Source organism: Anser brachyrhynchus, assembly GCF_964034855.1.
Source record: "Anser brachyrhynchus genome assembly, chromosome: 20".
Taxonomy (NCBI): Eukaryota; Metazoa; Chordata; class Aves; order Anseriformes; family Anatidae; genus Anser; species Anser brachyrhynchus.
The window spans coordinates 7,441,505-7,467,853 of record NC_137713.1 but is presented as its reverse complement, the minus strand read 5'-3'; the positions used below and the strand labels follow the sequence as shown (position 1 = coordinate 7,467,853).

At 62.5% G+C, this 26,349-nt stretch overlaps 4 protein-coding genes across 8 annotated transcripts in view; all 4 read right to left on the bottom strand.

The window, feature by feature from the left end:
- Positions 1–633: 633 nt before the first annotated feature.
- LOC308180831 (ras GTPase-activating protein 4-like) lies at positions 634–10,140 on the bottom strand. 2 transcript variants are annotated; one of them, XM_080563075.1, is made up of 20 exons: positions 9,987–10,140; positions 5,892–5,948; positions 5,525–5,638; positions 5,099–5,160; positions 4,877–5,006; positions 4,578–4,659; positions 4,315–4,446; positions 4,134–4,225; positions 3,931–4,054; positions 3,684–3,837; positions 3,281–3,345; positions 2,985–3,097; positions 2,720–2,906; positions 2,147–2,284; positions 1,755–2,066; positions 1,539–1,676; positions 1,327–1,462; positions 1,117–1,237; positions 958–1,022; positions 634–817 (listed from the first exon to the last, which is right to left on the bottom strand). In XM_080563075.1, exons 1-20 carry the CDS (start codon positions 10,049–10,051, stop codon positions 696–698), a joined length of 2,409 nt encoding a protein of 802 aa, XP_080419201.1. In that variant the 5' UTR covers positions 10,052–10,140; the 3' UTR covers positions 634–695. The 2 variants fall into 2 exon arrangements, with proteins under 2 accessions (XP_080419201.1, XP_080419202.1); XM_080563076.1 differs by having other exon boundaries at positions 2,147–2,212.
- A 1,189-nt stretch (positions 10,141–11,329) lies between these two features.
- LOC308180837 (uroplakin-3b-like protein 1) lies at positions 11,330–14,254 on the bottom strand. The gene is made up of 7 exons (XM_080563142.1): positions 14,179–14,254; positions 12,927–13,589; positions 12,287–12,439; positions 11,981–12,212; positions 11,819–11,895; positions 11,607–11,736; positions 11,330–11,529 (listed from the first exon to the last, which is right to left on the bottom strand). Exons 1-7 carry the CDS (start codon positions 14,237–14,239, stop codon positions 11,427–11,429), a joined length of 1,419 nt encoding a protein of 472 aa, XP_080419268.1. The 5' UTR covers positions 14,240–14,254; the 3' UTR covers positions 11,330–11,426.
- On the bottom strand, positions 14,121–17,163 carry LOC308180846 (uroplakin-3b-like). Its single transcript, XM_080563160.1, has 2 exons — positions 14,654–17,163; positions 14,121–14,579 (listed from the first exon to the last, which is right to left on the bottom strand). The coding sequence occupies exons 1-2, from the start codon at positions 14,817–14,819 to the stop codon at positions 14,356–14,358; spliced, it is 390 nt and encodes a 129-aa protein (XP_080419286.1). The 5' UTR covers positions 14,820–17,163; the 3' UTR covers positions 14,121–14,355.
- Positions 17,164–17,603: 440 nt separating this feature from the next.
- Positions 17,604–26,349, bottom strand: part of DTX2 (deltex E3 ubiquitin ligase 2) — a 33,729-nt gene continuing 24,983 nt past the window's right edge. For 2 of the 4 annotated variants that reach the window (XM_080563138.1, XM_080563140.1), the window contains 6 exons: positions 21,065–21,151; positions 19,980–20,050; positions 19,156–19,314; positions 18,903–19,064; positions 18,498–18,587; positions 17,604–17,967 (listed from right to left, as the gene is read on the bottom strand). In XM_080563138.1, the coding sequence (XP_080419264.1) occupies positions 17,743–17,967; positions 18,498–18,587; positions 18,903–19,064; positions 19,156–19,314; positions 19,980–20,050; positions 21,065–21,151 (794 nt within the window). In that variant the 3' untranslated portion in view covers positions 17,604–17,742. The remainder of the gene's footprint in view (positions 17,968–18,497; positions 18,588–18,902; positions 19,065–19,155; positions 19,315–19,979; positions 20,051–21,064; positions 21,152–26,349) is intronic. The other 2 variants (XM_080563139.1, XM_080563141.1) reach the window with 1 other exon arrangement.

Here is a 26,349-nt window from a genome sequence, read left to right as displayed (position 1 = left end):
CCCTGGGCAACCCATCCCAACGCCTGACTGCTCTTTCTGAGAAGAAATGTCTCTTAATTTCCAACCTGAACCTCCCCTGGTGCAACTTGAGGCCATTCCCTCTGCTCCTATCACTGGTTACCTGTGAGAAGAGGCCGACCCCCAGCTCCCCACACCTTCCTTTCAGGGAGTTGTAGAGAGCAATGAGGTCTTCCCCGAGCCTCCTCTTCTCCAGACTAAACAACCCCAGTGCCCTCAGCCGCTCCTCACGGGACTTGTGTTCCAGAACCTTCACCAGGTTCGTAGCCCTTCTCTGGACACACTCCAGGACCTCGATGTCCTTCTTATCCTCAGTGTCCCCACGGCCTCCCTTGTGGCCGCTGCCCCATGCCCCTTGGTACTGAAAGGACACGTTCCTGGACAGATGTTCTTTCTTCATCTGGGAGAAGTGGTCTGCTGCCAGCAGAAATTTTCAGGAGTCCCATGCAGCGGTGGCTGCAAAGGCCAAGGCCACCTGGGAGGAAGGAAGCCATGGCCAGAAGGAACACAGTACTTGAGCGGCACCGCCATGAAACAGCTCCAGCCACTGCTGCCACAGCACTACCAGTGCCTGTCCCTCTGACCAGCAGTGTCCCCAAAGAAGAAGGACAGGGGTGCAGGGAACAAAGTGCCTTTATTGCCACCACCCAAGACAGAGGTCTCCCTGCCCAAACCCCTCACGTCTGCAGCTCCAGCAGGGCAGGGGATGCGGGGGGACTGGGGGACAGCAGGCGGTGGCAGCCCTCCAGGTCTTGCAGCACCTCAAAGAGCTGGCTCAGCCCCGGGGGCACTGGTGCACCTGTGGGGGGGACCAAAGGGCAGTGATACTAGATCTCCCCAAAAACACGCAGGAGCATGCCCCAAACAGAGCATCCCTGATGGGGATGGGGAGCTGGGGGTTCCTCCTTCTGTTTCCCCAAGTGTCCCCCTCATCACTACCTTCACCGCAGACCTGGGGGCTGTTCTGGGGGTCCTCCATCTTCACCAACTCCCAGTACTTTTCCCTGGGGAGAAGGGTACAGGGGAGACAGAGCCTTTGTGGGGCAGGGGACACAGAGGGGGTTGTCCTCCCTGTTGTCCCCACCATGAGGGGCTCACCTGAGGGGCTGCTGGAGGCCGTGGAGGTGCTGGAAGAGGCGCTGTGCCTCTGCGTCGGGATCCAGGGGGTCACTCCAGTCCTGCAGGGTGACACCGTGCCGGGTCCGGTCGCACCCCAGCCCTGTGGGACAGAGGGCTGGCGATGGGTTTTGGGGGGAGGCAGGCACCCCCACCAACACCCCCACACCGCATCCTGGCCGCCCCCCATACCCGTCCTGTCCTTCTGGTGGCAGCAGGTCCACTTGTCCCCCCTGAAGACGCCAGGGTGGTAGGCGCAGAGCATCTGGGGGTTGTTGCCGCACACCTTGCGCAGGGCGGACAGCCACTGGTTCAGCTCGTTGACGCACTGCCGCAGGGGACGGGGTGGAGATGGGGTGTCCCGGGTGGCTGACACCCCCATCCCCATCCCAGTCCCATCCCACCTTGCACTGCAAGTACGCCGTCTCCTGCTGCCCATTCTCATCCACGTAGACAACCTGCATGACGTGGCAGCTCCCGAAGCTCTTCTCCTCCACCTTCTCGGCCGCACGGATGTTGGCCAGGGCGATGGAGCCGATCCTCTGCCAGAGCGGGGGGACACGGTGCTCAGAGCCACCCCAGTCATGGTAGGGTTCCACCTCCTCCTGTGCCCCCCTTACCTCTGCCCCAGGGCTCTTGGCAAAGCTGAGGGCCTCCCCGGTGAGGCAGAAGTGGAGCTTCTTGGCAGCACAGGACAGCAGCGGCCCCTTGCCCCGCGTCTTGTGGACGAAGAGCAGCCCCTCCTTCACCACGGCAGCAGGGGGGCTCCGCAGCCTCCCCTTGCCACCGTCCTCCTCCTCTGTCCCCACCAGCCGGGTGATGAAGGCCTTCATCTGGGTGGCACCGTGCTGCAGGGCGGGCTGCAGTGGGGCCAGCCAGGCCTCCTTGGCCCTTCCCGCTGCCGGATCCATGTTGCCCACCATCTGGATGGCCTGCAGACCACGGGGACGGTGGCATCACCACCACGACATCGCCCCCGGTGCCATCCATCCCCTGCCGTCCCCTGTCCCACCTTGGCCAGGAGCAGCAGTGTGCGGCTGGTGCGCGCGTCGGCGTGCGTTTCCCGGAGGTGGAAGAGCTTGGGGGTCATGATGGCCGGCGAGAAGAAGCGGAGGCAGAGGAAGCTGGTGATGGCCACGAACTTGGCGTGCTGTGGCCACCAAGATGCGTGAGGGCCCATCCCAATGTGGGACATCCCCAGGCACCACATCCATTGATGCTGTGGGGATGTGTGGGCTGGCTACCAGCACAAGGGACAACCCCATATTTATGTGGGACAGGAGTGACCTTGCCAAGATGAGAGCTGGAGGAACCTCACCTTTTCAAGGCTCTGCTCCTCGCCCCAGGGCTGGAGTGCTGCCTGGGGTGCTCTGCTCCCTGGGGACCTCCCCAGGGGCCCTGCTCCACACACAGGAGCAGACCCCAGCAAGCAGACTGGGACAGCCCCAGTGCACCCTGCCTTTTGGCAATGTCCCTTCTTGACCCCCAAAGAGACTTCCACCTTCATGGCACGGTGCGACACCAACCTCCATGGCCCTCCATCCCCACCACAGGCTTTGACCAGGGTCCCTGCGCCAAGCCTGACCTGGTGCTCTGGAAAGCGCTCCCCGACGCGCTGGAAGAGCTGCCGGAAAGCGGCGCGGATGACGGGGGGGCAGGTGGGGGCTGACTTGCTGATGGTGTCCAGCAGCTCCCTGAGGTAGGACTGGAGATGCTGGCGGCCCTGCTCCATCACCTCGCTCTCTGTCTGCACCCGGTGCAGCCCCGAGCACCTGTGGGCACCATCGGAGCCCATCAGCCCCACACCGGGGGCAGCCCCACCCCACCACCACCCCCCCCGTGCCCCTTACCCAACGTCTTTGATCTCCACCTTGCTGGGGTCCAGCTCCACGTACTTCTTCTCCTCGAATACACGGGTGATGATGGGCCCCAGAACCGTATGCAGGTACTGCATCCCTGTCACCTGCCGGGGGACCACAGCTGTGTATTTGGCACCCGACACCCCCATCCTCAGGGCCACCCAGGGGATTTTCTTTAACTCCTGGCCCCAGGGGAAGAAACAGCCCCACCAGAGCTCCCCCTTGGTGACCTGGCATGAGCAGGGTTTGGGCTGAAGCTCCCTGTGGGTTTGGGGACAGTGTGGCACCTTGAGGAAGGACTCCATCGATTTTGAGGCCAAGGAGTTGCTCCGAAACAAAGTGTTGGGCTCGCCTGTGAAAGGGGAGAGGGTCTGTGGGGACAGCCCTGGGACACCCCCCAGGAAGCTGCAGCCATGGGGGTGTTCCCAGGGGCTCTGCCCTCCACCCCCTGCCCGTTCTCACTGCAGTCACAGGGGTTTCCCAACCTCAAACCATCTGTTCCTCCACCAACTACAGCCAACATTGGCCAGCAAGTTCCTCGGGATGGACCCAACAGGTTCCCACCCACAGCACAGCACGACGGCTGAACCTCAGCTGTCCCCCCGAGAATCACCACACAAGGTTCCAGAGATTTTGCAGCCCCAAGAGAAGGCTGGGAGCGCCCAGCACTGCTCCCCACCCCAGCCTTACAGGGCTTGGCCAGCTCCAGCTCAAAGAGCAGGTCCAGGAACTCCTTCACCAGCCCTTGGCCCAGGAAAAGCTTCACCAAGTTGACGGCGACCTCCTGCCGGCACTCGGCCGTGGTGGTTTCATCGAGGAGGGTGACCAGGTGTACCCGGCCGTCCTGGAGGGGAGAGGATGTGGTGGCCCGAGGGAGACGCACACCCAGCCTTGGTGAGGGTCGTGGGCACCCACATCCCCATCCCGGACCCCTCACCTGGCGCCCCGACTTCACCTCCTGGCAGAGGAGCTGGACCAGGGGCTGGTAGCAGTGCGAGGGCAGCACCGTCTCGTCCCGCAGCCTCACCTGCAGCTGCAGCGAGCCCAGGCTGCCTCGGCGCCTGCAGGAACACGGCGTGCACGTCCCCACCACGTCCCCCCTTGCTTGTCCCTCTGGTGCGCCCCGCTGCCGAGACTCACCCGTCCTCCCTCGGCTTGGACCTGTCGGGCTGCAGCCTGAACCAGCCCTCCTCCTGCCCGGCCGCCCGCAGCCCCTGCACGCTGAACACCACCTGGGTGGGAAGCGAAGGTTCGGGAAATGCCCGTGCCTTCCCCCCAGCCGGGGGGACAGGACCCGGTGGCGGTGCCTTTTGGGGCTCACCTTGCCCAAGAAGTCATTCTTGCTGACGAGATCCCAGTCCCACACCTCCACGCACAGCTTCTCCCCGGCGGGCTCGGGCAGCTCGAACTCAAAGGATTCGTTCCAGCGTGGGTAGCAGGATTTCTTCACCACCTGCAAAGGCAACGGCTTCGCCCCTTTGCCACGTGGATTTGATCCCTCTGGGGACACTGAGGGCTCCCAGATGAGGATTTTCCCTGCATCGCCACAGGCTGCGGGATGGGATAAGCTGCAGCTGGACTCACGGTGCTCTCCTGTGTCTTGCCGTTGTAGCGCACACGGACGAAGGGGTCAGAGGCACCGTTCCGGTCCTTCTTGGCCAAATCCCTGCGGAGAAGAGAGGGGACGTTCCAGTTAACCCCCAAAACACCAATGTGCACTCCTGCTCCCCCTGTCTCAGGCACAATGGGGAAACTGAGTCACGGAGCAGCCAGGACTCACCAGACACCAGAGAGCAGCAGGCAAGGAGCTGCCCATCCCAGCCTCCTGCCACCCTGGACGCGGGACGTCCCCGTCCCCGTCCCCATCCCCGTCCCCTCCTCACCTGGCCTCCAGCACGGTGCAGCGCAGCCGCCGGCCACCCTCGCCCTCCAGGAGCTCCACGCGGAGGTGGATTTCCCCCTGCACCTCCTCGTTGGGGTCCACCTCGCTGAGGCTCACCCAGCCGCTGTATCCTGCAGGGACAGCGGGCACTGTCACAGGGGGACCTGGGGACGCGTCTGGGACCGGCTGGCTGCAGGGCTGGGGACAGCCCCCCGTCCCCTACCCTTGGGGTGCTCTGCCAGCATGGCGCGGGTGATGCAGACCTTCCCGATAACGTCGTCGCGGCTGCAAAAAACAAGCAGGGAGGTGTCAGCGGGGGTGGCACGGAGGGACAGGGGATGAGGCGCCCGGGGGTCCCGGGCTGGGGTCCCCGCGGTGCCTCTGTCCCCACGGCGCACCTCAGCCACTGCTCGCTGCCAGCTGGAAAATAACCTCGGGCTCAGGACACCACATCCAGCACCATCCCCGCCCAGCCTGGACGCTTTGCCTGTTTGTGTCCCAAAACCCACACCTGCGTGGCCAGGTGTGGATTCTCTGGTGTCTACTACAGGGTTGAGCGGACTGCCTGTCCCCTACAGGCAGCCATAAGCACTGAGCTCCAGTTTCCCAGCCCAAACCCTGCGTTGTCCCAGGAGCGACCTGCCCATACCTGAGCGCATCCTCATCCATGACATAGATGGAGACGCTGTGAAAGGTGGGCTGCAGGTGCACCTCGTACTCCTCCCCCCAGAACGGAGACAGCGTCTTCCACACCGTGGCAGTCCTGCGGGGCAGATGGCACCAGTGATGGCGGGGACAGAGCCCCACGAGCATTTGGTGACACCTGGCTGGGGTGCAGCACCCACAGCGGGGTGGCTTACGGGGTAAGGGGTTGGCCATGGACTACTGGGCATCGTGGTCCATGTCTTGAGGAGGGGCTCAGCCCAAAGCGGAGAGCGATAAGGAAAAAATCAGCTCGGCTGTTCTGGGGACCCAGGTGGGCACGGGGAGAGGGCAGAGGGGCTGGATCCGCTCACCTGATGATGGCCTCATTGTCGATCTTCACGATGCAGTATGGGTCGCTGCTCCCCGTGCTGGAAGGCAATGGCACGGCCCCGTCAGCGCCGCCGGTCCCGCGGCTGCAGGCACGCGGTGAGCCCGGCTTCACAGCCCTGACCCCGGCGTCCTGCTGGCAGCCGAAGGCAGCTTCTCTTCCAGATAGGAAGGCAAATAATAAACAAATCCCACCCTTTCCCCAAAGCGAGTGTTTGCAGCCCTCTTTGGCACACACCAGGAGCCACAACAGCCTCCTCCAGCCCCGAGATGGACCCAGAGCCCAGACATCCCTGGGGACACCCTGCGGTGACGCAGGGCGTGGGCAGCGCGTGTCACGGCCACCGCAGGGTGTTTGTGGCCACCACGATGCTCTGAGCCCGCATCCTCCCCAAGGAGTCACCGAGTCACCGATCCTGCGTGCCGCTGCCAAAAAATCACCACTTTACAGCCGGGCCGAGTTCCTCAGAAAGGGGGTGACTCATCTGCAGGCACGGATGGGGCCGGAGGCGGAGGAGCCATCAGGACCCGTGTGCTAGCCAAGAAGGTGGAAAGGTTTCTGCTCAGCGTGCGTCTGGGGGCTTCTGTGGGTCCTGGCTGCCCCGAGCGCTTCAAAATGACTGCAGGGGGACCGTGTGGGTCCAGGTGTGAGTCATATCATCAAACACGGCTGCTAGGGGATTAAAAGGGTTTGGGATGCTCCCTGCCCTGCAAAACGCAGCTGCTGGGGGACCGAAGGGGTCCAGGAGGACCCACACGGCCACGTGGCGCTGCCGCCAGCATCAGTGGCCTCACAGCTCGGACACGTGGCCGTCCCCGCGGAACACGGGTTTGCTCTGGAGACCGACAGGCAGCCGGAAAACAAAATAAACAAGCGAGAGCAAACAGCTTCAATCTTCCCTCGCCATCTCCCTTTCAACACCCAGGGGACCTTGCCCCTGCGCTCCGTTTCTGAGGGCTGCACGCCCTGGGCACCGCGCCGGTGTCCCCGTCCCGCGGCGTCCCCTCCCGGGGCACCCCCGATGTCACGCGGGTTGCTAAGAGCCGCGCTCTGCCCGCTCGCAGCTGCAGCCACCCCCTGGACAGGTTTTAAATGAAACCAGGGGATTAAGCACCATTAACCCGAAACTATTGCCGACATTCCCTGCCTTATGCAAACCATTAAGCGGGCAGCGAGTACACAGACGGAGAGCCACCATCTGCCCAGCTGAGCTCTGCCGAACAACACGGAGCGCGTTTTAGGTGCTGGTGGCTGTAGGGACACCGTGCAGAGTTTTCCCGCAAGCCCTGAATTTTGGGGAGCTCCCAGCACGGTCAGCATCAGCGCTGCAACACCCAACCCGCGGCCCCAGAGCAGTGCTGGGGGATTTGAACGTGAGCAAAGCACCAGCCCCGACACGGGGATGCTCTGAGCACCTGTGCTTGCGCATCGCTTGCTCCTGGTTGGTCCCAGCCACCAGCAAAGGGGATTAAAACCCAGGTCTGCCGAAATCTGCTGCTTCAGAGCCCGCGCTTTGCAAGGGCTGGGGATAAATCCCCTGGGCAAAGCCCCCCTGGAGGCCCCGCAGCCCAGGCAGGGTCACGCAGCCGAACACCCCGGCCAGCCCCGGATTATGTCGTCTTTGCAGCATTGCCACCAGCACTCGTGAAATGTCAGGGAAGGCGATTTTGCAGGCTCTCAGCAGGTGCTGGGCATCCTGCTGCCGCCCACGCAGCTGGCTCTGTCCGCCCGGCCCCGCTCACGCAGAGCCCGAGCGTTGTGATGGAGGGGAAGGAGGCGGGAAGGGGCAAGGTCGGGCTTTAGAAGGAGAAAAACAAAAAAATAAGGGGTACGGATTGATAGCACCACACAGCGCTACCTGGCCTCGCACGCGGCGCTGGGGAGGGGGCTGAGACAGCGAGCTCTGCAATTAAAAATTCACAGGCTTTGCCCAGCCCTTGGGGAGGCGGGGGAAAAATCCCATAAAGCAGGCAATTTTCCTTGCTTTCCTGCACTGAAGGTGCAGGGGGGGGATTTTGCAGGGCTCAGTTGGGGGGGCTCAGGAGCCCACCAGAGGTGCCGAGCTGTGCCCCACGCGGTGCAGCTGGCGACGTGCCGGAGGGCAGGAGCTGCAGCAGGCTTCCTGCCTCTTTATGGGCAGCTCCACGGTTTCGTGGCTGCCCGGGGCCCCGCTGCCAAACCACGCTCTGGGCGGGCGCTTGCATGAGGAACAGAAACAAACAGCAGCGTTTCTGCTCTGGGAAGAGGGGGGGAAACCCACAGGAACGGCGACGGGGGAAACTTTGCATCGCAGCGGCGCCGGGCTGGGGTAAAGCCCACCGAAACCCCGCTGCCGCTGTGAGAACGGGGCTGCGGGCTCCTGGGAGCGACAGGGCACCGGGGGGGGGCACCAAGCACAGCAGCATCAGCCAAATCCTGCTGCTGACCACCGTGTCTGCAGTAAGGAAGGATTCCTCCGTCGGATTTAGACAGAGAACCCCGCCGGTGCAGACCTGCCCGCCCTGCCAGACGCAGGTTTTCCCCCGGGAGAGCGCAAGGTGCTTGCAGCACGAGCTCAGAGGCAGTTAATTGCATTGCGCGGGGTTACGGCTGCCAGCAGCACGGCAGAGACCTCGAGGCTTTTGTTTTCACAGCCTCCGGAGTGGTCACGGGCAGAAATGTCAGGGTGCCCGGGGACTCGCTGCGCTGCACCCACGCGGAGGGAAGCCCGGGGGCGTTTGTGAGCGGGCTCTGACCCGCAAACACACCCCGGGGCTGCCGGTGACATCCCAGATTTCCTTAGGAAAATCCCAAAGGCCGAGTGCGACAGGGCAGAGGAACGGGATGCCATAAATCACTGGCAGGAGCAGGGGAGGGGACGGCAGCGGTGAGACGTGGCCAAGGTCAGGCAGCGGCAGGTGAATGTGCCGGGTCTGCGTTCGGGTTTCCCTCCCAGGGCAGCCGCTCCCCCTGCCCCGAGCCTCGTGCCCACGGGTCTGGAAACCTCTGCTCCCGTCTGGAAACCTCTGCTCACGGCAGCGTCATCCCTCCTGCAAAACGTCCTCGTAAAAAGCAGAGCCTCCCCTCGCTGGTTCGAGTTCCCAGCAGGGATTGATGACAAGGGATTTTAAAAAAAATAAAAATCAGGCCTTGACACATGGGGTTTAAAAAAAAAAAAAAGGCAAGAAGAAAAAAAAAAGTCATATTTCTTTCCTTGTTTATCCTCTTTTTCCATGACGGCTGTAGGGCTTTTTTGCTGGTTTTCCAGCAGCCCCCACCCTGCCAGGCTGCAGCGTGCTCCTTGATGGCATCCCGTGGGCTCCATGGCTGGGGTCCCCCCCCCCGTGCTGTCCCCACGTCCTGCCCCATGGCGATGCTGGGACGCGTGGACACCCCTTGGGGAGCTGCCAAGGAGGGAAAACTCGACCCGATGGGGACACCGGCGGAGCCCCCGGACCGGGTGCTGGGAGATGAGCGGGGACAGAGGGACGGGGGCACCTCCTGTTGGGTGACGGCCGTACCGGGGTCCCTGCGAAGGACCCAGCTGCAGGTGGGGGTGTATGGCCGGGGCAGCCCTGCCCCGTGGCAGCACAGGGGGAGTCATCCCCCCCCCAGGTATAGGGGCTGCTTGGGGCACCATAAAGCTCCGTGCTGGGGATGCCCCCAGCGCTGGGTGCTCCTTGGAGGGAACCTCAAAGACATCCCAGGGGTGTCCCAAAAGCAGGGGGGGCACCAAAGCACTAAGAATTGCTGGGGGCACCCCAGAGCCCCCCCCAGAGGGGGTCCCTAAAGCACAGGCACTGCTGGGGGCGTCGCACCAAAGCCACCCTGGGGGAAACCCTAAAGGAAGGAGCACCCCAAAGCCATCCAGGGGGGAACCCCCAAAGCACAGGCACTGCCAGGGCGGTCCCAAAGCCATTCCGGGCGAGCACCCAGACCACGGGGGGCGCCCCCCAGCCACCCGGGACGGATCCCCCAAATCACCGGGGCTCGCTGCGGGCTGCACCCCAAATCCATTACGGGGGCAGAGCAGCACGGCAGCGCCCCGGTGGCACCCCGAAGCCCTCCCGGAGCCACCCCCCGGCCCGGGGGCACTCACATGTCCTTGGCGGGCAGGTCCCTGCCCTCCACGATGCGCACGGACAGCGCGCTGCGCAGCGCCATGCCGAGCGGCGGCACCGCCCGGACCCGGACCCGAACCCGCGGCCCCGGCGCCCCGAGCCCATGTGCGGGCCGGCGCCGCGGGGAGCCAATCAGCGCGCGGGGCGGGGCTAGGGGGCGGGGCCTGGAGGGGTGTGGGCGGGGCCACGGGGTGTGGGCGGGGCCACGGGGTGTGGGCGGGGCCATGTGGCGGGGCGGGGCCATGTGGCGGGGCGGGGCCCGAAGCCCGGGGTTCGCCTGGTTTGGGCGGTTTTCCTTTTTTTTTTTTTTTTTAACCTTTTCCTTGTTTTCTTTCTTTCATTTTTTCCTTCTTTCCCTTTCTTTCCTTTTTCCTTTTTCCCTGTTCCCCTTTTCCCCCTTTTTCCTGTTCCCCTTTTCCCCGTTTTTCTTTGCCCTTTTTTTTCCCTTTTCCCCTTTTTTTCCCTTTTCCCCTTTTTTTCCCTTTTCCCCTTTTTCTTTGCCCCCTTTTTTCCCCCTTTTCCCCCTTTTCCTCCTTTTTCCCCCTTTTTTCCCCTTTTCCTCCCTTTCTGCCTTTTTCCCCCCATTTCTTTTCCCTTTTTCCCTCTTCCCTTCCTTCATTTTTTCCCCTTTTTTCCTTTTCTTTCCCTTTTTTCCCTCGTTTCCTTTTTTTTTATTTATTTTCTTTCCCTTTTTCCCCTTTTTCCCCTTTGTTTTTCCTTTTTTTTTTCTTTTTTTTTCTTTTTTTTTTTTCTTTTTTGGCAGGGTTCGGGCTGTGCTAGTGGTGTCGCAAGGGGGTGGGCTCGGTGCAATGAATACACCTTTAGCAATGTGTAGGGTGCAGCGAAAACCCTCCTGGGGGACCTCTCCTCCGCTAAAGGCCACCGACGGTCCTTGGCATTTGTGCCCAGCTGCTGCTGCGGGGACACCGTGGGGACATTGCAGGGACACCGTGGGGACATTGCAGGGACACCACGGGATTGCGCTGCCCTGTCCTGCAGCTGCACGGGGCGTGGGGGCGGTTTGCAGACCGGGGGCGAGGCGACTACCGCTGCCCTTCCAGAAACCCCAGGACCCGGAGCTCTCCCGACCCCACAGAAGCCCCGGGGGCTCCCAGCACCCTTGGGCTGTTCCTTCCCCAGGCTCCCTGGGGTGAGCCCAGGCGCTGACTCGCACCCGGGGGAGATTTTCCCACCCACGGCCGATGCAGACCAGGCACAGGAACGCTTCCCCCTCCCAAAACCCCCGCCGCATTACGGGGCCAGGACGGGCAGCGAGGCTTCGGTGGGAGCCAGGAGGCCACAGAGGGAGGCAGAGGCCGGGCAGGAGGCAGGCAGAAATCCCATTTATTTTGCTCACTGCTCCCCCTCAACCCAGGGTCACCCCCGGTGTCCCCTGCGGTCCCGGTCGGTGGCGGGGCTCAGAGGCGTGCGGCCGGCTGGTCGTAGACGTGGTGGGTGGTGTAGCGCCGCACCGACGCCACCTCCGGCTTGAAGATGCCGCCACGGCCGCAGGGGTCGGAGCTGGGGGACACGGGCATGGGGTTAGGGACACGGGGTGCAGGCATCACCCTCCCCCTCGTGTGCCCCCCCAGACTCACCCGCAGAAGGCCAGCGTGGCCACCAGGCCGGCCAGCAGGACGGCGAGGAGGATGGAGAGGATGGAGGTGATGGCGATCATGTCGGCGCTGTGCTTGCCGCCTGCACCGGGGCCGCTCGGGGGCTGCCGGGCTGGGGGAGAGAGCGGGGTGTGGGGGGCGGTGCCTCGCTGCGTGCCCACGGCAGTGCCCTGCCTCAGTTTCCCCCCCGGTACCTGTCTTCAGTTCGATGGGCTTCGACCACTTTGTCTCAGCCACGGGCTCGAAGCCGTTCAGGGCGAGGAACTTCACCCTGGCGGAGGAGGGCAGGTTGCAGGATGCGGCCGGCACGCACCAGGACCATGTCCCCCCCACACCCTCCCCAGTACCAGGCTCACTTGTAGGTCCCGGGGCTGGGCAGGGGGCCGTTACAGGTGGGTCTGGACGTTTCTTTGGCACAGCTGGTCTCACTGCCCACGCGCAGCACCGTGATCTCCTTGGGGTCTTTGGGGCAGGGGTAGTTGAGGAGGGTGGCGTTGAGCGTCAGGTAGGCGGAGGTGTTGGCGGGGAAGCTCTGGAAAGCCCACTCGGGCATCCCCAGCTGCACGCTGTTGGTGAAGCTCACGGAGGCTGCGGGGACGAGGGATGGCGGTGAGGGGGGGGGGACGCTGGGACCCCCCCCACGTCCCCACCACCACACCTACCCGCGGCGTCGGCCACCACCAGCCAGATGCTGGTGGTTGGTTGTATCGTGCTGTTGTCAAAGGCGCAGCGGGGCTGCTCCAGCACGAAGGTGCTGCCGGTGATCCGGCCGCCCAGGTCCCCCTGGGCGAGGGTCGGCTCGTACGTGACCTCCTCTGCGATGAGACCGCGATGAGACCGGAGCCCCCGGCCCCGGCCGGAGCAGGGGTTGGTGGCTCAGGGCAGCGCCGGGGGGTTTGGCACAGAGGGAGCTGCCTGGGGGGGATCCCAGCTGTGTGGCCCCCTCACCTCCCAGCTCCGCCCCACCACTCATTTTGGGTTCAAATGCAGCAAGTTTCATGAAAAGACGCAGCAAAGACCCTCAGCGCCACCACCCGTGGAGAGACAGCCCAGGGAGACCCCAGAGGCCCCCGTGCCGTGCTGCAGGACCCAGCTGGGTGACACCGGCGAGGGCCCCAAAGTGGGGATGTCACCCAGAACGGGGGGTGCCCTGCACCTCCCGCAGTACCCGTGCTCTGGGCTGGGTCCCTGTGTCCTCGCAGAGGGGACACCCACGAGCAGGGACATCAACCCCCCCCCCGCCCAGCCAGCCCATTTCATGGGGTGGGCGCGCGGTGAAGCCCCCGCAGGGCGCAGACTCACGCAGGCCGTGGGCCGCGGCCAGCAGCAGGAGGAGCAGCGGGAGCATGGTGCCAGCGCCTGGGTGCCGAGGGCCGAGTGCGGGCGGCGGGTGGGGGACTTGCGGGTTGTCCCCGCGGGACCCGCCTGCGGCCTCCAGCCTCCCACATTCCTGCGCCGGCCACGGCCCCGCGGCAAACAGGTCGGGCCCGTTTCCCCGGGGAGCATTTGCTACGCCTGGGCGCCCGCCGGGAGGCGCGCGGAGAACGGTCACGCTCGTGGCAGGGGTGTGCCGCAGCCCGCACCCCAGGGTGGGACCCGCCTCGACCCCCAGCCGCAGCGTCCCCACCAGGGACCCCCGCTTTCGGGGTCCGGTACCCCCCCCTTCTCCTTCGCGTTGTGGCCGCCTGGTGAACAAAGCGCCAAGCTGGTGCGCGAGCAGCGTGCGCCCCGCGGAAGGCCGGGCGGCGTCCCGGCGAGGAAGGACGAGGAGGGGAGGCCGTGCTATGAGTTTACTCGGCAGCGCACGGACCGCGAGGCCGCGGGGCAGAGCAGCTCTTTGCCGACCTGCAGCACCCGCAGCAGGGGGGCTGGGGCAGGGCGGGAGAGATGTGGTGGGTCCTGTAGGACCGCTGGGTGAAGGCAGTCCCGAAATCCCGGCGGCACAGGAGTCTCCACACCTCGGCGCTGCAGGGAGACAAGCGGAGGCATCAAGCAGGGTCCCCGCAGCTCTGCTGGCCCCCTCCCCGGGCTGACCACCCCTAAGGGACCAAACCCCACAGAAACCATCCCGTTCTCCTTCCCACAATACACTTAAAACCCCAAATTTAATTAAAAAAGAAAAAAAAAGGTCTTTAAATCTTAAAAATCCTCTCTGCTCCCTCTCTTTGCCTTTGGGGCCAAGGAGGGGATGCTCTCCCAGGACCCCACGGACGCATCCCCCCCGAGCACGGCCCCGCTCAGCCCTCGTACCCCATGGCACCGAGCGCTGCCACGGCCAGCCCGGCACCGAGGCTGGCCAGGATGGAGGTGATGACTACCACGTCGCTGCTGCGGCGCACAGGCGTGGGGTCAACGGTGCTCGGGCTGCGGGCTGGATGGGCACGGGGTGAGGGACACAAGGGGAGGATGGGGGGCACCCAGAAATAGGGTGAGCAGGAGAGCTTGGGAACCTCTTCTCCCCTCTGGGGTTTGGGGTGGTGGCACAGAGGCGATGCCGCACCCCAGGGGATGCAGGGGGAAGGCGACGCTGCGCCAGCCCCGCTCCCACCGGTACCTCTCCGCAGGAGGATGGGGTCGGACCACCTCGTCTCCGCTTTGGGGCCGTGGCAGTCCATCACCAGGAACTTCACCCTGTAGGACGGGCACCACCAGCACGGGGACAACACAAGCCCTGGGATACCTGCCGGTCCTTGGGGACGGGGAATTCCCCGTGGGTCCCAACCCACCAGCCTCACCTGTACGGCCCCGGGGAGGGCAGGGGCCCGTTGCAGGCTGCCTGGCCGTGCTGGCCCCCGCACGCTGTGTCCCCACCGACCCGCAGGACGGTCGGGCCGGGTGCCGAGCAGGCGTAGGCAGCTGCTGCTGTCTCCAGCGTCATGTAGGCGTGGGCGGTGGGCAGCCCCTCGTAGAGGGGCACGTCGGCGCGGGACGGGGGGTTTCTGAAGGTGGCCGAGGCTGCGCAACACAGACGGAGGGGTGAGCGGCCACGGCAAGGGTCCCCGACGCCCCCCGCTGCATCGAGTGCTCACCGTTGGCGAAAGCCACCACCAGCCAGACGGCGTCAGAGGTGTTGGCGAGCCGGTCGAAGACGCAGCAGGGTCTCTCCAGGGCGAAGGTGGTGGCCGTCACCTTCCCCAACAGGGCCCCGGGGGGCACGCGGGGCACGTAGGGCAGCAGGGCTGGGGGCACGGCCATGAGCAGCTGCCGGTGGCACGGGGACCCCAGCTCGTGGCTGCACCGGGGTCACCGAGTGCTGGTGCCAGCACAGCAGGGCCCACGGGGGTCACCCCAGTGGGATGACAGCAATATAGAGCCCCCCCCAAAACCACAAACAGCCCCATAACCCCCTCCCCAGCACAAAAACCCATGGGGAAACCACCCCGCGGCCCCCGTGTCCCCCCCGAGGATTCACCCAGGCCAGTGGCTGCACCCATCCCAGCCAGCGCCAGCAGCACCCGCGGCAGCTCCATGGCAGTGTCTGTGCTGTGCCGGCCGTGCTGCCTCGCTCCGTCCCACTGCCGAGGGGGCCGAGCAGCCCCAGGTGCCCCCCCCGAGCCCGGCCCTCCCAGCCCCGCATTCCTGCGATGGCTCCACCAGCACGGCCAGACCCCGGGGGGCAAGAGATGGACAGGGCCCCTCCCAGGTCACCACGGGTCCAAAAAACACCCAGGAGCCATCAAACCCCAGAAACAAGGCGCTAAGGATGCGGGCGCCAGCCTGGGCTGTGAAAAGGGGAAACTGAGGCACAGAGGCAGCACTGGAGGAGCGGTTGAAGGGCAAGCCAAGGGGACTGGGAGGCTTTGGTGGGGCTGCTAGGGAACAAGGGTGAGCGGTCCTGCTCCCCCGCTCACCCCAGCAGTGCCTGGACCCCCCTGGTGCCCTGTGCCCACCTTGGCACCCAGAGCCACGCTGGTTTGGCGCACAGCTGGCCTTGCCCCACAGCTATGGAAGCACCTGGAGCCATCACACCCAAAACTTACCCAAAACCCAAAGCATTCCAGTCCCACCCAGCAGGGAGGGCGGGGAGGCAGCTGAGCTGCCATGTCCCCATCCTCACCCTTCACTCGTGTCAGGGCCGGGCCATCAGCCCCCTTCTCCCCTGGGAATGGGCCCCCCCAGGCTCCCCAGCCCTTGGGACGGGGCCAAGGAGCTGTGCCAAGGCTTCGGGCCCCCACGGGCTGCTCTCCAGGCAGCGGGGCTGAGCACGCTTTGTGCGCTGTTTGCCAAGGGCTGTGGCTGCCGTTCCTGCGTGGGAAAGGATTTCCCCCTCCCTCCCGAAGGGGCTGTGGCTTCTCCTTCAGATTAAGTGGAAATGGGGCATCCGGAGATTACAGGGGCAGGCTGGGGAGGGGGGAACCTGGCACAGCCACGGGCACCCTCCCGGCTCCGCAGCCCCCAACACGTTCCCCGTGCCAGAGCTGGGGAAACTGAGGCACGGCAAAGGCAAGAGCCCCCTCCCCAGGGTGAAACCCCAACCCGGGGGGGGGAGGCCAAGCTCGCACCCTCAGCACGCATCTAGGTGACGCGGCACGGGGACACTGAGTCACAGTTTCAGCTGCCCGTCCCTGCCCCACGGCCATGGGGTCAGCATAGTTGTGGGGTCAAGGCTGAGCTAAGAATAACCAGCGTGGCGCAAAGGAGCCAGGGGCATGGGTAGGGGAGGAACCCACACCACGGGGCTCCAGGGGCCCCTCATCCACCCGGACCCCAGCCCTGGAGCAGCCCAGGGGCAGGGAGGCTGCAGCTGATTCAGGCACAGGAGCATCTGCTGCAGGGAGGGCTCTAGTGTGCCTCCAGCCACACTCAGCAGGAAATTCTCGCTTTGCACAGGGCCAGAGCAATTTTCATTTCAATTCTGTTTTGTTTGCTGGGACAACATGATCCGGGGATAGAAAGCTGAGGTCTGAGCTAGGAACCTCTTGTTTCACAAGCAGGGTTGGAGAAGAACAAACACAACCCATTTCTGTGCAGCTCAGAACAGACACCTACCTGCTGCTTCCGAGGAGCTCCTGTTTTCACAGCATCCCCAACGTGGCTGCATTTGAGAGCTTTCTCCCCAAAGCCTTTAGCAGATGGTGGTGGCTGGTGAGGAGAGGGTTAACCAAGAGGATACATCCACCACCAGACAGCAGGGAGAGCTCTCCACAGCTCCAAGAGCCCTTTCATTTTTATATTGATGTGATGGAAAGAGGGCCCAGCAGGAGGAACATCCCTGCTTGCAGCAGCCAAAGGGCCACGGTGCTCACAGCCCCGCACGCTGGGGAGCAGGGTGGCACAGGGACCTGTCACCACCCCATGGCACCAGCACCCCCCTGCAGCAGCCACCCCCCACAGGGGCTCCCCTGGGCACAAAAACCCCAGCAGGTGGCTGCAGAGCCAAGGAGCAGCCCCCAGACTGCTGCTGCTGCTTCCTCTGGAGGACATGGGGAGCCACGGGGTGACAAGCTGCAAGCCAAACCCGCTGGGATCAGCACCTGGTGTCCTGCCCCTGCAGAGAGCCGCGTTCCTCCAGCAGGGCTGAGCTTTCCCTCCTTTCAGAGCATCCCCAGCTGCAGCGAGCAGGCTGGTCCCTCAGGGAGGGACGCAGACAGGGGAGGCAGCCCAAGCCGTGAGGCAGGGTGAAGGCAAAGCAGCGACTCTCCCTGGAAGTGAGGCATTTATTACAACCAAGCAGAGATACAGGCATCACCTACAGGGGCAGGAGGGAGGGGGCTTCGCTCCAAGAGGTGCAGTGTACAGGAGGCTCTCCTTTCCTTCCCAGGTGGTCTCTTGGAGAGCAAGGTGCTCCCCTGTCCCCCCAGGCATCACCAGGGCTGGGGTCCCTGGGGTCCTACCTTCCCAAGGGGGCCCTGTCGCCTCACCACCACTCCTGCAGCCGGTCCTGGCTTCAGCCACCAACCCTACCTGGAGAGGCAATCGCGTTTTCTACAACAATAGCCTTCCCTCCAGAAAAAGGAGACTGTACAGAGCACACAGGAGTCCTGCGTTACAGTGTTATTGCTTAGTGTGACAGGCAGTCAGACGTAGGAACTTAAGGCAACAGGAATAAGTGCACTGGGTGGGCTCCCAGGCTGGGGGCCCGGAGATGTGCACGGCACAACAGCCCCCCAACCCCAGCTCATTTCCTCAGGCAGTCCTCAGTGACCCCCTGGGCGGCCAGCTCTGCCAGCACATTGTCCAGGTAGTTGGGGTCAGGGTAGCCGTGGCCGCTCAGGTTTGTGTCCATCTCCGTCTTGTGGTGGATCTCATTCCACACCACTGTATTGCTCTCACCGGTGGTGCTGGAGGTGCCCACTGTGAAAATCAGGCGTCGCTTCCAGGCCACCTTCAGGAGCTCCAGGACCTGGATGGGGAAGGAAAAAAAAGGGAAAAAACAAATCAAGACTGTCCTTCAGCAGCTAAAGCCACAAAAGCTGCTTGCCAGAAGCTTAACAGCCTAAATCCCTGTCCCTGATGGGAAGAACGATTCCCTGTACTTTGAAAAAGACTGGCACAAGCTGAGGCGAACAGGTCCACCCACAGGAAGCAGGGATGGGAGGAGCTGGCAGGCAGGCCTTCCACCTTCCCAGCTCAGCAGCTGCAAGTGCAGACCCTTGTAAGAGCAGAGCCCAAGACAGGCCAGGAGGGTTTTCCCAAGTCACAGGGGCTTTTGTTTCATAAAGGGTTGCATTTGGGGAATGTCTTTGCTTCTTCACAACTTTGGCTGCAAAGATCTTTATAGAAAGAGGGGCTACAAACGCACGGGCAGACTCCGAGAACAGGGGGGTTAGCATCACATAAACAGCTCCTAAAGCAAACATCATGCAAATCCACCAACACATGGCCCAAAAGACAACCTGAGAAGAGCCATGTTGTCACAGCACGATACCTTACCTTTCTGCCTTTCTCGTTGTCTGGTAGGTAACAATAGCGAGGAAAGCCTCTTGCTGTGTAAGGCATCCCAGGGTTGGGGTGCTCGGGGCCCTGCAACAGATAAGACATATTTGGCACACTTTCATCTTCATGAATGATCCCTCAGCAGCAGGATTTAGGATAAGCAGGAGGATTTGACATAGGCTCATCTCAGTCCAGCTCTTCCATGTAAAAGAAGAAGGTGCTGCTGATTGTAATTGCCTTGTTCCTACGGGATGTGCCAATATCTGGTGGGCACAACCCCAAACCACACGGTATGATGATGCCCTCGGAAGAACACCTGCACCTTCGGCAGGCTGCTCAGTGCTGGGCTGCCCGCAGGTGCTGCAGTGGCAGGAGCCACTCCGACGAGCACGCTGTGCTCACCTGAATGCCTCTGCTGATGTGGTACACGATCTGGATTGTCCCACAGTCCTTGTGGCCAGGGAGGGACTGGGGGAAAGTGGAGACCTCCATCTTCCCTTTGGGCTGAGTACCGGTTTTCTCTCCGTAGATGGTCTTACAGGAGGGGCACTGCAGGCTGCCGTCCTGCAGGGAGAGAAGCAGGCATCAGAGCTCCACAGCTGCATCGCCTGGACACGGGGCACACAGACCTGGTGGTGCTGGGCCAGCTCAGTACCTTGTTCCCGTTAGAGTACATGGCCAGCACGCAGAGCATGTGGAAGGAGTGCTGGCAGTTCGTCAGGCGTCCGACCGTCTCCGGCTTGATTGTGCTGCTTTCGCACGCGTCGCCGTAGCCTGAGGGGGAGGCCAGCTTCTCCATGCAGATGATGCAGTCCTGGAGCCCAAGACAGCGAGGAGAGAGTCACCGTGTAGTGCGAGCACAGGCCGTCACAGTGACTGACCCACCAAGGAAGCACCCAGGGATGCTTCAGGAAGATGTGCCCTCACCTTCAACCCTTCTCTTTAACATTTAAAGGCACCAACAGGTCTCATCTGGGCAGTACCACCCCACTGCTGCCTCCCAGCCAGCACAGGATGAGAGCCTGCCGGGGGCAAGCAGGAACTGGGTATGGTTTTGTCCTGCTCCTCTACAGAGCAGCTCCAGCACAGGGCTCAGTCTGCAGTTTTGATCTCTAGGAGCACAGAGAGGAGACCGAAGTCCCTGCTCCACCCCACATCCCGCAGCCAGCTCCAAGAGGAGCAGGGAGGCGCTGTCAGGGTTACCTGTTCAACCCACACGGTGCTTCCTTTGTCACAGTCCCCTGATGAGGGCCAGCCACCAGTTACCACGTGTGGGCTTCAGGGAACCCCAAGGCCTCTCCACCGAGTGTCAGTGGCGCCAGTGCAAGCAGCAGCACCCAGCACAGGGGGTGGCCAGGGCGATCCTCAGGCACCACCTTGGTTTTCACAGCACCCCAGGAAAGAGGCCTCTGGGCAAGCCTGACTTTTTTTTATTTTTTATTTTTTTTTTTTTACCATCTCTTCTTCCTCCCCTCTCACCTCATCAGCAGGAGTGCCCTTCAGCTCCTCCAGGTACTTCCTCACCACCACTTCTGGCTCAGTCAGCGTCGCTGCACAGAGGGGGGAGAGAAGACAGCAGAAGTCAGACACCCCACGAGGCACGGGCAGGGTGAGCTAAAAGAAGGGGGAAAAGCAAGTAACTGGCCAGGACGCCAAGGAGAAAGGTACGGGTTAGAGGGGGGGAAAAATAAAAAGGCTGCAACTGATCCACACGAGCCCCACAAAGGCCTCCTCCCTGCCAGCAGTGCCAGGGCTGCGAGCTGCAGATGGGAGATCCCAGCAGGCTGAGCCCCCGCTCGCTCCCAGGATCCCTGCGGGAGGGCAGGAAACACCCCGCAGCCGGGGGTGTTTGTGCCCTGAGCTGCACACCGGGGGGGCAGCTGTAGCTGCTGTGCTCTGGGTGTCCCCAGGTACCCCGGTCGATGCCAGCCAGGTCCCAGCAGGGCTTTGTGCAGCTGTGATCAAGCTCAGAGACATTTCTCGGTGGGAAAGAGCACCACGTCGTGTGGTTAGTGGAGAAGAGATTCCCACCTCACCCAGCTGACACGGGACCTTCTTACACCATGGGTGAGACACAGCCAAACCCTGCAGCTGGCACGTAAGGAAAATCCCGGCAGATCAGGAAAAACCCGGCCATACTCCAAGCATTGGACCTTATTTTGGGTACAGCAGAATGAGCCTTACATCCTTCACACAAGACAGGGGCTTTTCTCCTGAGCTTTCACATACTGAAATCCAGCAAGACACAGCACAAGTCACACCACACACATCAGCTTTATAACAGGTGCCCTACTTGCAGTAAAGGACAAGCACATTTTCACGTTTCCCTAAATACAGCCCCGATCCTGCCCACCCGAGCACAGCCCCATCTCCCAGGGCAGTGTTCTGCTTCTCAGAGCAGGCCCGGCAGATGCCCCATCCCCTCGTTACAGGATTAAGCAAACCCCACGAGCTCCTGAGCTGGGTAGGGCCGAGAGCTCGGCCCTCACCTCAGCTCCCCGCCAGGCTTCGCTGCAGCCCGAGCACCTCGCACGCCTGCACAGCGCCCAGCTGCAGCTCCTTACCCGGCCCCGGGCCCATCACGGCAGCAGCCAGGCTCTTCCACCAGCCTGCAAAGGGAAGCATGTGCACGAGCGAGGCCACGGCTCCACCTGGCAGGAGGCAAGAAGACCTGTCACTCGCCATGGGGGCTGCTCACCCTGCCTGCTCCGCTCCGGACCCGCTGCTGGGGGAGAGCGGGGAGAAGCAGCACGGCGGTGGAGGCGTTGGTGAAGGTCGTTCTCTGTCCCGGGCAGCTCGGGGAGCAAGGTGGATGCTGACAAAGCCTGGCAAGCCCCAAGCAGCAGTGCCCGGTTCCCTGGGGTCATGAGGGAGCTGTACTCCAGCACTTCCCCGGTGATCTCTGCTCTTGAACGCAGCTCCCACTGCCTGTGCTTCAGCACAGAGACGTACTCCCAGCTGCCACGCTCACAGGCAGGCAGCATCAGTGCATCTGGCACAGTATTCGCCTGGCACAGTATTACCACGTGCAACAGCTGGGCACCAGCCCTGTGCATGTACCTGCACACCCACAGCCCACCCCATCAGCCTATTTTTCCCCAAAGACGACAGAGGGATCGCAAACATCGCCTCCGCAGGTGGAAGAGCTGTGTGTGAACAGACAGCCCGACTGGAGCCAGCACCATCTTCCTGAGCTGTTCTGCCACCCCAAAAAATAAAGCAGTCTCCATCACCAGCAGGAAAGGGTGGGTGCTATTCTCCACATAACCACTTTTCACAGTGCCAGCGTGGTGAAGGAAAGGACTGCTCACGTGTCACCGCTGCCGTTAAGCGGGCAGAGACCCGGATGGCCCAGACCCTGCATCAGGCAGGAGCCCTGCGCTCCCCTGACGGCCAGCTCTGTGCTGCTAGCCGCAGAGATGGGTGAGATGCAAGCAAGGAACGCACCTTCTCACTGCAGACCAGCTAGCTGCAGGGCCGCAGAGGAGTGAGGCAGAAAGCTAACGTGGGTGGGAAGTCATTTAGCTAAGGAAGCCTGATAAACAGGGCGCTGGACTCCCTTCAGTGAGCACAGTCATTAAGACGTGCTATTTTCAGAAGGGGATTCCTGGCCATCCTGAAACACTCGGTTTCCGGCAGTGCGAGCAGGACATAGGCATGACCAAGCACACAGAACAAGAAAACAAGCCCACGATGTGAAAGGATGCTCCCCGAGAGCTGGCGCCGGGCAGGAGGTGCGTGATGTCTCAGGGGCTGTGAGATCACTGTCCTGGAGACCCTCAGCCAGGAGGGTGGTAACAGGATACGACAGCCATTAAGCCAATCACGGGAACTTGGAAACAAGGGTTTTCCACCTCAGGGACGTGCCAAGATCCCCTAAAAAAGGATTTCCAAGAACTGCCACAAGAAGAGCAGGAGACAAACAGGAGCCTGGGTAAGCCCCTGTTTTCCAGCGCTCCGGCCAGGAGAGCAGCAGCGCCAGGAACTGCTCCAAGGCCTCCTCAGCAGACCTCCTGGAGAACCCCCTTTGCTCGCCTCACCACTTCTGGAGGTGACAAGTCCCCAAATCCTCTCTGCCAGGACCTTGTTCAGGTGCAGTGGATGAAGAGGTGGCAGCAGGAACAAGCCGCACAGGGATGCCGTGGGTCTGAGCTCAGCTCACTGCCTGCCGCGCCCGCAGCCTCCCAGCCGAGCTCTCTGTGACGTCCCTGCTCCAGGTAACAAACACCCGTGGCACTTGGAGCCAGGCTCTGGTTCCTAAGCGAAAGAAACCTTCACCATCACAGGGCAGACAGAGGCTTCAGCTTCTGCTCTGCTGGGTGTGGAGGAGACCGTGTGAACAGGGCTTGCTGCTACCCGCAACTCCTTCCACTTCCCCAAGCACCGCTCACAGGCACCGTGCCCTCATTCGCACGGATTTCCTGCTGCCCACCAGACCCTCCTCCAGCCGGCCGGTTCCTCGGGTGGCTCTTTTTGAGGCGACCTCCCTTCTCCTCTCCTCCGGCCGCGGGCTGGAGGGCAATGCCAAGAAGATGCGCAGACGAGGCAGTGAAGACAGCAAGGGCAGCGAGCAGGGGGCGTTAAACCAGCAGCAGTGCCCAGCACCTGGCAGAACGCCCCGGTTCACCTGCTCCCACCTGCACGACAGATCTGATCAGCTTTGGGGCGATTCACCTTGGTCAGGAGGGCAGAGGATGCTCCCTCTCTGTAGCCCCGGCCATGCATTGCTCTCCCTGTTGAACTCCCTTCCTCCAGAGCAGCTCAGAGAAACAAACAGGCCACGTTCATCCAAAACAAATCAAAAAAAGGTGACAAATCATGGCACAGAGCTGGGCAGAGTTCCTGCAGTTTGCGGGGTGCAGCAGGGGTTTGGGGCAAAGCAAGTGGCATCAACCCCTCACCAACAGGGATGAGCACAGAACTGGGGCAACCCAACAATCCTCATCATCACCAGATCTATGCCTGATGGGTTTGTGGTGTCACATCCCTGATGAAGGCACAGGAAGCACCCCGCTCCCGTCCCTTGGTTGGGATAACGTTCTGGTGCGCTTCGATCCACCGTGCATCTTAGCGAGGCAGACCTGGGGACACCGGGCGCTCCAGAAAAACCCATCCCCAGCTGCGACCGCTCGAGTGCCCGGCCCTACAGAAGCAGCTCGATGCTGACAACTGCTTTCATCGGGGAGCTCAGCCCACGCAGCCGTGCCCCGAGGAGCAGCGTGCCTGGCCGGCAGCCGCAGCACGAGCAGCACACGTCTGCGCCAGCATCGCTTCCGTGCCAGGCCCTTTGTGCTGCAGGAACGTCCGCCTCCAGCCCTTTGTTCTCGCCATCCCCTGGGACCAAAGCCCCACAGTTTGTAGGATTCAGTAGGGGATTGAAGAGGCGATGCAGAACTGACCGGCGCTGTTTATGGCCAGCTGGCCTCACGCTGCGCCGTGGATCTGTCGGGGATGCGGGGGAATGCCTGCCCTTCCTTCGGTTACAGGGAGAAGAACAACGATTTTCCTTAACGCTTCCCCTTCCTCCCTGTAGATAAGCTGCTCGCTGAAGCAAGGGCTTTCCGCGGGCAGCATTTAACAGATGTGTTTTGAATCCTTGCTCAGCAACCAAACGCCTGCAGCAGGAACGTCTCCTGCTGTACCCCCAGGAGCCATACGGGAGCAGCACAGGGTTTGATTCCCTCTGCGGGCCAAGCAGGTTGTTCCTAGCTAATGCCAAGGACCAGCACCCAACCCTGAGCACATCTGCCCTCTGTCCCCTGGACCGGCAAGGGCTCCACCTACTGGCCTCAACCTCAAAGGCAAGGGGAGATTTGGTGTTAAAAAAGAAAGATTTCCCCCCTTTTAGCAGTTCAGGAGAGCCAAACGGCCAGGCCGCTCTGGCCGTGACATGGAGCAGCCCTGTTATTGCAGCCTGCCTCCCTCCAGGAGGCCCGGCACTGGATGTGCCATCGGTGGCAGCAGGACAAGGACATGTGGGGACCAACGCACCAGCACTGATAGCGTGGGGACAGCGGGTTTCCCACACCCACAGCACACACAGCACCGCGCTCACCCACACCACAGACATCACTGCCGGAGCAGCAACACCGTTATCGAGTCCTGGCTAATTAGCGCCTTTGTTGAGCATAACCCAGGTATTCAGAAAGCTGCCTGCAATTCTATCAACACCGCCTCAGCCCACACGCGGCCAGAGCAGCGTGCAGGCACAGGCTCACTGCGGGGGGTGTTTGGGGTGTTCAGAGCGCCCAGGCCTGCAGGCACCACTGCGGGGCCAAGCCGCAGACCCCCTGCACCAGCCCTGCAGGACTCTGCCACAGCAGGACTGACTTTGAGGTTTGGTATGGTGCCACAGCAAAGGCTGGGCAGGGGGTGTCGGTGGGGTGAAGGCACCCGTGCTCCTGCTACAGCCAAGAGGAAGGGCTGGGGGCAGCCAGAAGGGGCTGGGCAGGGGCTCACTGCACCCACCGCCAGGTATTTTGGTGCCAGACGCTTGTAGTCAGCACATCAACGTGCCTGCACCTGGGTGTGCAGCTCTCGCTTGAGAAGTCTGGAAGTCTGGAAGAGAGGAGATGCAGAAATTCCGGCCACACGATGGGCCCCATCTCTGCCTGTTACAGCTCCAGGGTCTGTAAAGAGACCGAACAGCCCGACCACAAGTCAGGCTCACCACTGGCGCTGCGGCACAGCGCTCCTTAGCCAGGAGGGCACAGACAGAGCTCGCTCCCAGGTGGCACCAAGACCCTGCTTGTGCAGGCATCTCGCACTCAGCACCCTGCAGGGCCACCCTTCCTGCCCACAAGGGCAGTCCTGCTTTCTAGAAGAAGACCTACAAACTAGAACAGGAAAGCTCCCTCTCCTCAGTCCTGGAAGTGGCAGAGCTGGCAACGCACCTCCTCTGCGGCACATCCTGAGCAGGACGGGGGCCAAATCCTGCCGGCTGGAGGGAAGGAGCCACACGGTGCTCCCAGCACCCACACTGCCCCTTCTGCACATGTTCTCCGCTCCCTGGGTTTCTGCTCCTCAGCCCAGAGGTTTCCCAGCCCCAGCAGGTGGCATTGGTGAGCCGCAGCAGGGCGCTGGCACCAGCCCCACGCTGACACAGAGCACAGCTCCTGCTCAGTGAGCCCCATGGCCAAGGCTGGTGCTGGGCTGCACGAACACAGAGCTCAGCAGCCTCTGCCTGAGCCAGTCTGACCTCTGGCCAAGGTGCAGGCACCGTGCAAATGCCCCTGGTGCTGTGCCGAGCACCGAAGAGCCCACATCTCGTGCAGGAAGGTGTGCTGCTGGGCTGGCAGGCCAGCTCCGTGACATCCCCTCTGCTGGCAGGGGGCTTCGGAAGACCAGGACCATGTGTTTGTGGCCTCACCTGGCCATAAATGCAGCCAGCTTTGTGTCACTGACCTCCAGCAGCTCCCTTCCCGTGCGGCTGTCCCTGCTGCACAGCCCTCACCCTGTCACAACACCACCGAAGGTTTTTTTGGTACCCCAGCAGCCTGCCCCCAAGGCACAGTCCCCATGCAGCCCCTCCGCCACCACCTCCGCTCAGTTCTTCTTCAGCTCCCTTCTCCTCGCTGCTTCTCCCACTGCCCTCTTTCTCCTCCCCCCTCACACATCCTACTCCACACTTGCTCTCCCTCCTTCCTGCCGCTTGCATCTCCTCCCCCCAGCTCTGTCCATGATGAATTTCTATGAGATGCCTCCCTCCACATTTAATTTCTGGTTCTCCTCGCCCCCTTCCTACCTCCTGTGGAGGACTTTGCGCCTTGCGTCAAGCCTCCTCCCTGCACTGACTCCAAGGAACACCAAGGAACCGAGACAGCCAGGTGCCTCCTCTCCACCACAAGGC

Bases quoted from the DNA above. Each gene is read 5' to 3' on its own strand.
- LOC308180831 (XM_080563075.1), bottom strand. From the start codon at position 10,051: ATGGCGCTGCGCAGCGCGCTGTCCGTGCGCATCGTGGAGGGCAGGGAC. The intron at 5,161-5,524 runs GTATGGGCAGGT...TGTTTTTTGCAG, and splicing joins ATGGATGAGGATGCGCTCAG to CCGCGACGACGTTATCGGGA. The intron at 5,007-5,098 runs GTAGGGGACGGG...CTGTCCCTGCAG, and splicing joins GCTGGCAGAGCACCCCAAGG to GATACAGCGGCTGGGTGAGC.
- LOC308180837 (XM_080563142.1), bottom strand. From the start codon at position 14,239: ATGGACTGCCACGGCCCCAAAGCGGAGACGAGGTGGTCCGACCCCATC. The intron at 13,590-14,178 runs GTACCGGTGGGA...GTCTCCCTGCAG, and splicing joins CCCCATCCTCCTGCGGAGAG to CGCCGAGGTGTGGAGACTCC. The intron at 12,440-12,926 runs GTGAGTCTGCGC...GTCTCATCGCAG, and splicing joins GGCCGCGGCCCACGGCCTGC to AGGAGGTCACGTACGAGCCG.
- LOC308180846 (XM_080563160.1), bottom strand. From the start codon at position 14,819: ATGGCCGTGCCCCCAGCCCTGCTGCCCTACGTGCCCCGCGTGCCCCCC. The intron at 14,580-14,653 runs GTGAGCACTCGA...TGTGTTGCGCAG, and splicing joins GGTGGTGGCTTTCGCCAACG to CCTCGGCCACCTTCAGAAAC.